Raw genomic sequence first — 13942 nt, 5'->3', positions numbered from 1 at the left:
TTGTATTTTATTAGAGATTTGCTTGCTGTGTTTTATTAGAGATTTGCTTACTCGTCAGTTCAGCCTCAGGAATCAATGTTTTCATTTAGTGACAGTAAGCAGAGGAAGACGTGTACTCTGGATCTTATGCATACATAAGGCCAGACCCTAGATTGGTAATTAGGTAAAGCAATCATTTTATTACTCTCATTAGTGTCTCAGGGGCCTCAAGCCTCAAGCTTCAAGCTATTGTTCTCCCAATCACTAGTCCCATTGTGTGGATGGGGATAGTAGACCCAGTGGAGCAGTCACCACAGGAGGTCTCACATGCAGTCCCAGGTGATGGACTCGGCATCAGTAAAATACCTCCACCAATACACAGATAGCTTTGGGATGGGTGATTCCTGAGGGCTGTGGTCAATTCCGGGGTATTTAGTACACTGATGAGGAAATGGAGGGGTTGTTGCTGGCTGGAGTTAGATACATGTGGTACTGTCAAGGGATCAGTCATCTGGAGGATCATGAACTGTGACTGCAGACTATACTGGCGGGAGATACAACAGCTGTGGGCCAACAAAAAGTTGGGAGACAGTGGGTATTGCCTGGTACAGGGGCAATGGAACTATTGGCTCTGGAATGGGATCTTGTGGATTGGGGACATCGCATTGTGACCATCTACCCTGAATAGCTGTAAGACCATGGACGTAAGGAATAAAAGTAGTTACATTGTTAACCTGCCTAGGTGATTATTACAACCCACAACCTCAGATCTTCACACCCTTAAAGAGCTGAACCGGCTGCAGACTGATCTTAGCAGTGTACCAGTGCATATATGTACTATATGTACGTCAAACACATTAAATATTACATCTAAAAGGAAACTTTATTAAAAAGTTGACATACGAACATCAGATTGTTTTGAAAAGAAAAAAAAAGAAAAATAATGTTACCTACAAAATGTAATTTAATATTTGTATATGGGGGAAGACAAGCAGAGACGACTGTGCAGGTTATGTATGGGTTTGCACTTGTTCACTGACCACTGCAGTTGTGGAGAAGGAATACGGAGTGAGGAGCACGGCAATGGTGTAGTGACGGTGACCGGCATCATTAGCAGTAAATACCACCTAGGAAGCAAGATATAAATATTACATGTTAATGGAAAATACATGCGGGCTAATACAATGTCTGCTTACCATGACAGTGACCACAATGCGATAAATATGTTCTCTGTGCTCTGTTACATGAGAGCTTTAGCACTATTCATTAAAAGAGCTGTCCACTACTGGATAACCCCATAGAAATGGGCCTAGGAAGGTGAAAAATAATGATGAAATCCTTTGCTCCTTTGTACTTAGCGCTGCATCCCCCACTGGTGTGCTGAGATCAACATCTGCAGGTGGCACTATGTGAGGGATACAGACAATTCACTGCAACACTCACTATTTCTTGTATATAAAACCAAATGTGAATACTGCTGAAGCCACAGCGCTCATACGACACCCCGCCGGACTGTGGAGGAGCAGCGCCAGTTCAGGAGGTGAGTATAATTTTTTTAAATTTTCTTCAGCTTCAAGGACCTATGTAGTGAACAAACCCTTTAATGCCACAATGTGCTATACTGGTCATTGTGCGGTTTCTGATTCATTGGGGGCAACATGAAATTCAGGGTTTTAACGGTTCATGGAAGAAATGATTTACCTGCATGGTGTAGCTCTATGTAAATGAGTAGAGTAAGACCATGGTGGTAATTACGTGGAAACCAGGCATGTCAGTTACTGTTGGGCCCAATCACTAGGAGCTTCATTTATATGTAAGTTGTTAATGATCAACTTGTGAGATCGTGGTCGATGGTTCCCCTTCAGATACATTTTGTAGACTGAGGCTATTTACACAGCTTCAAACAATGTTGCCACAAAATGCTTAATGGTTACAGTTCTCACTTTTGGGCCTTGCTAGGTGATACTACAGTAGCAACTCTTGCCTATGGGTCCTCCAAAAGTATCCAAATGGCTAACTAAACAGTTTCTCTCACTCATTGTGGCCTTCAGCCCACCAATGCTTTCTGCAGAACAAACCACTCTGCCTTCTAGCTCACCTATAAACAAAATCAGGCCTAACAATTACACGTCTTCAAGGCACCAAATATGGACCATCCTGACTCGGCACCTTGGCGCCAAAACTCTTCACTCTGTACCTATATAATTAATCTTACAGCGAGGAAAGTGAAAAACCTGCACCATCTGCAAGCAGCTGCAATAGTCAGTGCAAAGCTGAGCATATACAGTGCAGACACCTAAATAGGACTTGGTAACATTTCAGGTGCAAAAGCTCATAAAAAAGTTTAAACAGTCCAAATTAACCATAAGAAAGAAAAATGAGCTACACTCACCAGTCCTTAAAATCAGTATCTTTATTCCATAAGCATAAAAAGTCCGGCAAGCAGGGAGAGCGGGGAAGAAAAAAGCAGACAACAGCTGTTTCGCGTGAAGACGCTTCTACAGGTCTGTGGTGCAGTGTTCCAGCATCACAATACACATCAATATCCTTGACCTAAACTTCTGCTACCAACATTTCCTGATAAGAGAAAGCTGAGAAACCAGCAGCTTCAGGGACAGAACAAGGCAACTCTGGTGAATGCCGGGGGCCGCAAGCCTAAACAACCCATGACCACAAGTTGTACAGTCAGTTTATAACACACCATAACACAACATATCTACATTTATTACATTTACATATTATCTACAAAGCAAGATCAACAGACCAACTGTCTCCTAACCAAACAAGCAGTCTAATTCAGTGAAAGATACAGTTGTTTTACCATAAAGGGAGCCTAATGATTACCCTACTTACAAATTAAGAGGAAGAAGAAAGTGCAATGGGTAAAGTCTAAAAGAGCATTGTGTTTTTTATGCCCTAAAATCACTTGCTCCACAGGATGAACATGGTGGATGGGTCACCACTGTGACTCCCATTGACCAGGAGAATAGGCTCTGAAAAGCACAGTTGGAATGGAACACTGGTCGCACTTTTGTTGCCTATGGGACTGCTGGAGACAGCCGAGTACAGGCATTTAAGACACATTTTCAGAATCATTGGGGTACGAGAGGTCGGACCCCAACATTAGCACATATTCACAAGATATGTACATTGTCTAGATTTCTATAAACTTATCCCTGGTCTTGGAGGTGGTTTAGGAGTGAAATTTATATACTGTATATAATAGACTTTTAGGTCCGATTCATCAATGAGCTTTTGCAAGTTTCCTGGACTAAAACTCCTTGAAATGTTGCTAATTTTTTTAGCAACTTGTTTACATTGTTTATTTACATTAATATTGTTATTATGTATATTAAATACTTACATCTACATATTCATGGAACGGTGAGAGTCCAACCTTGCTCCAAAAACGCTTAGTTGCAAGTTCTAGTTTATAAACTCCTTCAACAAAATCCTCTTCGCTGACGAGATTATGGATTTCTCCTTCTTCAGATGTTACTCTTATAACATAGACACAATTATACTGTTATCATGCTTTCAATACTGTTATCATGTTTTACCTAGCACCACACAACTCAATCTTAGCTAAATCTAGCATTCGAAAAATCTAAAAAATTCAGAAACAAAATGGTTCTATGTATATGCATTACGTTGGTTATTCACTGTGGCCACTCACTACAGGACACCGCAATTCATATTTCTAATTTTCAATTCAAGGAACATGACGAGTAGGAGAAGCGTATTATAAACATATGAAGTGATTTACACATTTAGCAATATATAACCAGAAAGCTTTATTTTACCAAGCATCTGGTCAGGGCAAAGCTATGATGGGTGCAGCGGTAGCAGGCCAAATGTGACTGTTATCTCTTGATCTATCATAGCTTTATCACAGTGTTATGAATGGCAAATGGTTGGTGAGGGAATATCTGAGTCTTAAAATATTATTGACAAATAAAGTAGCTACCAGGTAGAGGGGGCAGAGGGGGAGTGAAGTGGTGATGCCATCATGCTAGGTCTCTGATGCCCTGTGCGTGCCCTGGCGTGATGACATCACCACGTCACTCCACCTACACTGGGACACTGTGCTGGTGGACTTTCCAGGGTCCGTGGTTAGGTGAGTAAATAGTGTTTATTTTTTTTATGAGTCAGTACTTCAAAGAGGCTGTGGGGGCATCATACTGTGTGTAGGGGATCGTGGAGACATCATATTGTATCAGGGGTGCTGATGGGGTTTCATACTGTGTAGGTGTTGTGGGGGCATTATACTATGTTGGGAAGTTGTGGGTGCTTCATACTGTGCGTGCTGTGCTTTGGGGGCATTATACTGTATGGGGGTGCTGGTGGGTGCATCAACTGTGTGAAAGAGGGTCGTGGGGGCATCATAATGTGTGTAAGGGTCTGTGGGGGCCATCATACTTTGTGTGGGGCTGTGTGTATATAAAATTTACAGGTTTATCAATGTATAACAAGAAAGCTATATTTTACTAAGGTCAGGGCATAACTATGATGGATGACGAGGTAGCAAGCCAAGTACGACTGCTACCTCTGCACCCATTATAGTTCTGTCACAGAGTTATAAATGACATATGGTATGTGAGGACATCTCAGTCTTAAAATATTGTTGACAACCTTAATAGGATCATCAGTAATGTAGCTACTAAGTAGGGGGTCCGAGAGGTAGGGACATTGTGACGTCATCATGCTAGGACTCTGATGTCCTGTACATGCCCTGGCGCGATGACTGTGCTGTTGAACTCTTTGGGATCCACGGTTAGATGCATTAAGTATTTATATATTTTTTAAAGACAGTACTTGGAGAGAGATGTGGAGGCATGTTACTGTGTGTAGGGTACTGTGAAGGCATCATACTGTGTGAGGGGTACTATTGGGGCTTCATACTGTGTCTAGAATGCTAAGGTTGCATAGTACTGTATAGGGGAGCTTCTTATTGTGTATAGAGTGCTCTGGGGGCATTATACTGTGTGGGGGTGCTTTTAGGTACATCAACTGTGCAGAGGGTTGTGGAGGCATCGTACTATGTGTGGGGGGCTGTGGGGGCCATCATGCTGTGTGGGGCGCTTTAGGGGCCATCATAGTATGCGAGGGGCTGTGTGTATATGTGTTTTTTATTTTAGTATTAATAGTTTTTTGGTGTATTATTACTTTTACTGTATGTGGGGAAACACAGATAATGTTATTACTGTATGTGGGGGACTCAGAAGACTTTATTAGAGTATGTCAGGAGATTCAGGAACATTATTACTATATGTAAGGGGGACACAAGGGATAATATTAATATCTGTGGGAGCAACACGGGACCTTTTTACTGTATATGGGAGGAACTCAGGGAACTTTATTACTGTATGTGGAGTACTCAAGAACATTATTACTGTATGTGGGGGGACTCAGGGGACATTATTACTATATATGCAGGAACTTCAGACATTTTTATAGTACGTTGGGGACACAGGAGGCATTATTACTTTTATTGAAGCACTTGGGGCACTATTACTATTATTACTATTACTTTGAAGGGCACTCACAGATGGCATTCATATTTTTAGTGGGCAATGTTACCATCTATAGAGCACAAGGTGGCATTTTACTATATAAGGGGCGGGGTGGTGGGAATTATTATGCTGGACAGCAAGAAGTACACAGTTACCATGCCAAACAGCACCTCCAGAAATAGGAACAAATACAGCAGTAGAAAGCTCAGCAGTGGCATGTCAGCTAGATGGGGAGTTTGTGCAGGTTGGGAATAGCTGTAAATGTGAGAAGTCAAGTGTAAACTCTGCAGACGAGTCTGGAAGAAGTCTTCATGGCGGTCTGGGCCATATGGAAAATAGGGTAAAAGTGAAGTAGTCTATCAGAAAGAATATCAGTTGTAATCCACTATCTACAACTGTACTGTAAGCTTTTAATATGTTCTGCAGAACTGGTATATACCACTAAATGGTCACTTCATGGGGGTACTATGGGTTTTGGTTTTTCTATAATAATTTAATTTCAGTAAAAGAATGGTCATAGGCTGTGGGTCCCCTTTATCCTCTATGATTAGAGTGTGCAACCATAGTCATAAACATGGTTACCTGGTTAGTTGCTCAACTCAGATGTTTTTTGTTCTCCCTTGTGCTGAACCCCTAGCTACTCCTCTGAGAATAATGGTTGTCATGACATAAAAACAGTTGTGATGGCTAAACAGAATTTGTAATAAATAAAGGAACAGGATAGAAATAGTTTAGTTTTTGAGTAAAAGTGACTGTACTTATCTACCTTGTAGAAAGCAGATCCCAGCCTTTGTCCTCCTTCTGCCTGTGAACCTTGACGCTTAGTTTAGCAGCTGGAATTCCTCTTACAGCATCCAGAACTTTTATCATTAGTGCACACTTAGAATAAGTTTCATCTGGTGCACCATATACCTTCAAATGAGAAGAAGAAATGTAAATTGCTGTGTAACTTATGGCTGCAAAAGTTCTATTACAACTTAAAAAGAATCTGTCACCAGAATGTTTCTACCCCATCTGAGAGCAGCATGATGTAAGGGTAGAGTCCATGATTTCAGTGACTTATCAATTACTGGGCTGCTTGCTACAATTTTGGTAAAATCATAGTTTTATCTCCCGCAAATCTAGCAGATCTCTGAATACTGACAGCTCTCTGTCTACACTGTGCATAGTCAGAGAGCTGCAAGTTTTTGGTGGAATGGGGAGGTTATACATAGCTCATGAGTATGGAGGACTACATGGCAACAGGTTTATTAGACCTCTAGTAATAATCTCCTGCTGATAAAACAATGATTTTATCAAAAGTACAGAAGGCAGCCCAGAAAGTGTTCATTCGCTGTAATTAGGCTCCCTGTTTCTACATTATGCTGTTCTCAAATGATAGACCTGTTAGGCCTGAGGCCTGTTAGGTCCCTGAAGCCTCAGAAACCCCTAGTTCTATCTAGAATGTGAATCCAGTTTACCAAAAATGTCTCTGATATCTGAGACAATAGATATTATGATCAGAAAAATAAACCTTTATTGCCATCCTCGGTGCATGAAAATGTACCTGACCAGACGCAGCAATACAAGCTCTTGTTAACCACACTCTACCCTATAACCCTGAGGCCTCATTCTCACATCCGCGTTCTATCTGTTTTTTCACTATTAGAACACGTACCCAATATAGTTTAAAGTGCAATCCTCATGTCCGTTTTTTTCCGTTATCATGGATGATAAAGGCCAATAAAAGTCTATGGAACCGTGAAAAACACATAAAGCACACGGATGGCATTTATGTACTTTCCATATTTAACATTGCAAAGAATAGGAGAAGCTTTGTAATTTATTTAATTATCCATCCGTGAAAAACACTGATGATAAAAACGGATACATGGACCGAACACTGATGACAAAAATGGAGACATGGATCGTACATTGATGACACACTGATAGTAAAAATAGAGACATGGATCGTAAATTGGTGACACACTGATAGTAAAAATGGAGACATGGATCGTACATTGGTGACACACTGATAATAAAAATGGACACATGGGCCGAACACTGATGGTAAAATTGGACACATGGACTGTACACTGATGACACACTGATGGTAAAAATGGACACACTGATCCAAAACACTGATGATACTGATACCCTTTGGGTGTTTAAACCCAGATGTGTGAATGAGTCCTAACATAGTATGTGAAAATGGGTTTCCTAAGTTGGAGCTTTTTAAACTAGCTGTTTTCGTCCAATAGAGCATTTCACTCAGCTTCCTCTGCAAAGATTCATGAGTAGATCGGTCTACATCTGGCCATACTAGGATTCATTCGAATATAGTATTTGAAACGCACAATTCATATTTACAGACGTTGGCAGAATTTACTAATCAAATTGTGCCAAAATACTGAAGTACATGACATAATGACATATAGTTTCATACACAGAGCCTGTATGGCGGAAATCAGAGTCATAAGGTTCTATAATGCCACAATACGGTGCACGGAATGATTCAATTCAAGGCATCCATAGGTACAGTATGGACCCGCATTTTGTTTGAGTACTGTATTATCTGTACAGCTCATATCTGTAATACAGTCTTGTGCACACAACCTTAGAGAAATCTAACATTTTACAAAAATATCTTGCTTACATGTCAAGTAAATCACAGAACTATTATACCGGTCTCTATAACAGTGTCAAATTGTATATGAGATTATACACAATATACCTTTTGTACACAATAAACATTAATTACATACTTATTTAGTTATTTAATGAATTGCAGAAGGAGAATAGTAAAACTCATTTTGTGTTCAATGTGCACCCTATTTCCTGAAAAAGTGTAAAATATTGTGTCTCATTCATCCCACAGAATTATAGGGTGAGAATAATAAACGGCGCAGTAAACAGTAGAAAACGAAGAATACAATTAATAGATACACGCTCTATAGCAATGCGCTATAGACTACTGATATTATAGAACCTAAAGTTCCAAAATTGCTGTAGATTCAAGTGTATGGTCATCAACATATAAGTCTGAACACATATATTTGATTCACTTACCCATTTGACTGTATCACAAAAAACGAGAACAGCAGTCAACACAGCAAGGACTTTAAAACAAGTCATCTTCTCAGATATCAATGTAAACCAGGATGGGGACTGTGCTGTGAAATCCAGAATAGCCTATATACAAGCTAACCTGCTGATTCAGATATTGACTTAGCAAACAAGAGGAAAATAAGTAACCCACACAAGGCTCGTGTTTGAAGAGATGTAAAGATATATGAGGAAACTTTTTTGGACTGTGTTACCAACCTAGTTCTTAATTTTAGGCTCAGTTTCTGATTGTAAGATTCCAGAACTAATAGACAATGAACTACAATTCTAGAGTCATATCAAGGAAATAAAATGGGACTGATTTTCATTAATTAAAGGTTTTGTCTATTTTTAAAACTCCAATTTCATATAACCTATTTGACCAAAAGATGAAAATAACTAATAGGGGACCCCCTCTGCTAACTTAAAATTCACAGAGGGGACAATGGTTACAAAGAGCATCCTCTGTGTAATACAAATTGTCCTGTCTTGTGTAATGCTTACCATCTCCTATGGGGGCAATGCAGCGAAACTGTATACTACCAGGTCTCCCTGGAGATTACAGCTGATCACTGGTGGTCTTAGCAAGAATAGACTTTGTGATCTGCTTATTTTCAAAGGACACTCCTAACAAGTATAAATATTCCAAAGCTGAGAACCTCCTCTAATGTAAATGCTCCATCCTGGTAATAGGACAGTTTTGCATGTATTAAATCCTCTTCTATCACTCTAGTACAAGGGTCTTGTTGCCCTAGGACTGCATTCCCATTCCCTTTTTTGCTAATACAGAGAGACCCTGTTGTCTATGAAGAGAACCTTTTTCTGCTTTGCATTACCCAAAACAGGATGAGAAAGCTTGTCTTCTGTGCATTAAGACTCATGTGCTTTTCCCTCAAGCACGCTAAGAACACTCCATTCAATTTTCCCTTTTAATAGGTGGTGACAACCTGCACGAGGTTGTCATCTCAAGCGCTGCATTGCCTATAGCTTGTGAAAGGGGACTGTCCCAAAAGGTCACTACACCTATGGGAGCATGTTACCAACTTTAGTATCTATGTTAGCTCTTGAGCTCAAAAGACATGAGCCGAAATGATCATCGTCATAGGAATCCACCGTGCTAATTATACTTCTATCTTACAAGATGTCTTATTATTGCTTCCAAGATGGACACGATTAGATATATAAGAAAAAGCCTTTAAAAACTTCAGTTTGTTAAAAATCTACCCCTCTGTGCAAGTAGGAAAAGGAGGCGTACTGCTAGAGGCTTATACAACGACCTCCAAAGGGCTACCTGCGTGCGTTGCATGTTTCCAACACTAAAACCAAAGATATGAGCCAGAACACATGTTGGTAAGAGCGCAATATGTAAGTGCACATTAGTATTGTTGCCACTGAACAGACAAAACCTAGTATAAAAACAAAATAAGCAAATACCCTGCAATAAATAAATAGTAATAGTATATGTAAATAACATAGGATACTTATAATAGTTCACACTATTTTGATCAAAAGAGCATAAAAGCCATCCCATCGCGACAGGGTGTACCGAACCAGGATGGACCCTAACTCTTGTAGTTCACCTCGCTATGTGTTAGCAGAACTCAAAATAGTTGGGGACAGAGCAGGATTCAGACCTGAATGTTTTTCACATGCCTGTGCAAAGCTAAATAGACAAGATGCCCAGCCCAAAAAGGGGGAACTGGTCAAAACAAACTCTGTGGCATGAGGGCTCAGTGTCTGTAGCAGGACTTGGGTTCTCAGCCCAGCACTACACAACTGCATTGGCACTCACCATAAAGTACCTGAATTAGCAGGCTTGTCATTGGCACCCCTTTTTACGTCACAGATGAGAACTTTTTTACACTGTGTACCTGTGACAGATCTGGTTCTGCAACATCATCTAACATGACTGGTCTGGTAGTGGGTCAGTTATGGTCTGAGGAGTCATATCCTTGAAGGGTCACACAAACCTCCATGTGATAGTCAATGAAACCCAGATTGCTACTAGGTACTGTACTGGGGTAAAACCCTCAGAGCCATTAGAGCGTGCACTAGTATAGTGTGCCCTTTGCTCCTCCTGATGCAGGACAATGCTCGTTCTCATGTGGCCAGTATGCAGGCATTTTCTGTATGCTGAAGGAACGAATCAATTGACTGTCCCTCACATTCCCCAGACCTGAAATTGAGAAAGTCTGGGACATTGTGTATAGGTGCATCTAACATCAGAAAGTAGCCTCACAGATTGTCTTGTAACTCACTGATGCCTTCATCCAGGTCTGGGAGGGCACCATCCACAGTCTTATGAGCATGCCCAGACATTGTCGGGAGTGCATACAGGCACATAAGAGCCACACACACTACTCAGTCACATTATTGCACTGAACATTTCCAACAAATTGGATCCACTTGTGATTCTAGCTTTTCACTTTCGGTTTTGGTGTGACTAGGAAAAAAAGCCTTCAGTTGGTTGATGATTTTGGTTTCCATTGACTACTGAATTGAGCAAAAAGATTCTTAGCATCCTTGTTCAGCTGCCATGTCAGTAGTCCACGGGTGCTTGACAAGAGCATGGTGAGCCTGCTACTTCTTGCAGCATCCCACTTTTGATTAGTAGGCCCCTGTCATGTTGCTGTGTAACGTGGCACAGGGTGGTAGCCTTAATGCGAGGCATTCTTCTTCACTGCCCCGGCAGGTTACATGAAAGTGTATATGGACTTGTGCTGTGAGGGGTTTACGCCCGTTCAGGCCACATGTAGCCAGTGTTATGGGCTTGCCAGGGCTGGATGTTTCACAGTTCAATGAGGGAGACTACCATTCCAAAATACACTCTTTACTGAACAGCAACTTGATCAGGCTTATATACAAGGGATAGCGGGTACAAAGTCTTATGGACATTTCCTTTACAGTATGAAGCATTATTCCACACAGTATCCTTCCTCTGTAGTATACTCCAAGGCTTTCAAGGTACACTGTTTCTCACTACTTCGCCACAACCCAGCTTTAACACTTCAGTCCTGATTCACAAGTCTCCACTACTTACTCAGCGATTCCGCATTCAATTTCTTCCACTATTGGCACCCTGGATTTATCGTTCGAGACCCTTCACTAGTCCCCATCTCTCAGTCCTGCTAAGGCCCGTTACTTTCTGCATTACAAGCTCCAGGTCAGGTAGCTAGGCGTCCTCTCCTAGGACCCGTCTCTGGCAGGCCACTCTGTCTTGTCGGTCACTTTTCCTCAGGATCACACTATCCCTCGTTCTTCGGTCTCCTCTCCCTCAGGGTCACCCTTTAGTTGCAGCACTGCTCACTTCACATGCCAATCCCTATCTCTCCAACTAACAGGAAATCAGTTACTTTCCCTAGCTTTAACTCCTCCCACTCTGGGTTAGTCCCAGACATTAACTCTGCCTTACCCTATAGTCGACTGTCTACATCCCTATACATTACACTAACTATCTTGGGCAGCATGGTGGCTCAGTTGTTAGCACTGCAGCCTTGCAGAGCTGGGGTCCTGGGTTCAAATCACATCAAGGACAACATCTGCAAGGAGTTTGTATGTTCTCCCCGTGTTTGCATGGGTTTCCTCCCACACTCCAAATACATACTAATAGGGAATGTAGATTATGAGCCCCAGTGGGGACAGTGCCAATAATGTCTGTAAAAGGTCTGAATTGTAAAGCGCTGTGGAATATGTTGGTGCTATTTAAATAAAAAGATTCTAACACTATATCCTACACTATGCATTACATTACTATGCATTTTACTAACAATTCTTATCACACTTCAAATACTACAGTTCACATGACACGATGCTTACAAAAGACGCAAGACATTATTGACATTATAATACAACACATCACGCGATTGGTGTCTTCAAAGGTAGAAATGTGACAGCACAGTCCACCTCTCTAACAGCAGCACAGTACACGCATGGCCTTTCAGGGGCCTATTAATCCAATAAGGCACCAGGTATGCCATAGATAATAGGTGGTTCACAGTGCTCCTGTTATGAGCCACAGACTACCAATGTGGCTGCTGAACTAGGGTATCTTTTTGCTCAACTCCATCGTTGATGTCGTTTTGTTCTCAATGATTTACACAATTTATATCAGTAAAGATTTTCAACTTGAATATTTCATTCATCGGGATCTGATATGGGATTTAATGATTCACTTTTTTGAACAGTTTGCAATTTAAGGCAGAATTACCACCAAGAAGAGTGCAGAAAAGGGATACAGAGGCTTGAGGCCTGTTTGTCAATTTTAACCATCTTTTGATATTTAATTCAGTAAGCTTGCACCATATTTGGGAAACTATTGCAGTATATATAGCTTGTTAGATGCAGCTTTAGGACATATTCCTCTAAGGTAAAGATTCAGTATTTTGTGGAGCTCATGTACCACATATTAACAATGGTAGGAGACATTTATTATTGCATCTGCCCTGCTTTTTGGAGTAAAAAAAAAGTTGAAAATTATAGTACACACCATCTATATGGCAGAATTTCTGACTTTTTTAACTTTTGCCCCCTGATCATGCCACTTTTCTAAAATATGGGTGGAGCTTTAAAAGGGGTAGGACTAGAGATGAGCAAGCACTAAAATGCTCGTATACTTGTTACGCGGACCGAGCAATTCCTAATGGAGTCAATGGGAAATTCAAGCATTTTTCCAACAGACCCTACGAGGAGGTCTGGGGGCAGTGAAAATGATCAAATGGATGGGAAAAGTGTTGAATGGAAGGAGAACAGCATGGGGAAGATCCCTGGAAGCATCTCTGACTCCCAGATCGCTGCTGAGAACAATGGTGTCACATTTTTACTCCACTTTAAATAGTGACAATAAAACATTTCAAATCGACGAGAAATTGCAGTTGACAGGAAAAAAATGTTAAGAATAATTTTTTCCTGTATAATGACTTGTATATAAGGCAAAATTTAAAAAGTTTCAAATTTAACATATATAATTTACGTAAACCAAAATGGATTTTTTTAGGGAAAAAAAGGGAAATTTCAGTGTCTTTTATGAAGGAACCAATAAATGCCAAAAATTAAGTATTCGGACGGACTCAGATACACCCTGTATTAGACATAAAGGAGGGCTTCATACACATTCTGTTCAAATTGTCATGTAGTGGTACTGCTGGACTCATAAAGGCTATGTACTAAGTGCAAATCCTGCCAAAAATTACAAGCAGGGTCATCCATACACGCTTGAAGGCCACAACTGTAGTGCTTCAATCAAATATTGTGAACAAAGTGTAGTTGTGGTACTCCTACACTCATAAAGGCTTTTCACAAAGTGCAAAGCCAGGAAAAAAAAATATAAGTAGGGTCCTCTATAGACCCTATAAGGCAACAACTGGAGG

General features: G+C 40.7%; 1 protein-coding gene across 1 annotated transcript; it reads right to left on the bottom strand.

Moving 5' to 3' along the window:
• Positions 1–843: 843 nt before the first annotated feature.
• Positions 844–8635, bottom strand: TTR (transthyretin). The gene is made up of 4 exons (XM_073676717.1): positions 8541–8635; positions 6259–6404; positions 3344–3479; positions 844–1106 (listed from the first exon to the last, which is right to left on the bottom strand). The coding sequence occupies exons 1-4, from the start codon at positions 8604–8606 to the stop codon at positions 990–992; spliced, it is 465 nt and encodes a 154-aa protein (XP_073532818.1). The 5' UTR covers positions 8607–8635; the 3' UTR covers positions 844–989.
• Between the last annotated feature and the right edge of the window lie 5307 nt (positions 8636–13942).

The sequence above is a fragment of the Phyllobates terribilis genome, unplaced genomic scaffold (genome assembly GCF_046119375.1).
Source record: "Phyllobates terribilis strain yellow unplaced genomic scaffold, ASM4611937v1 Scaffold_4__5_contigs__length_816908805, whole genome shotgun sequence".
Classification (NCBI taxonomy): domain Eukaryota; kingdom Metazoa; phylum Chordata; class Amphibia; order Anura; family Dendrobatidae; genus Phyllobates; species Phyllobates terribilis.
The sequence above is the reverse complement of the archived record's forward strand: the minus strand, read 5'-3'. Positions and strand labels throughout refer to the sequence as shown.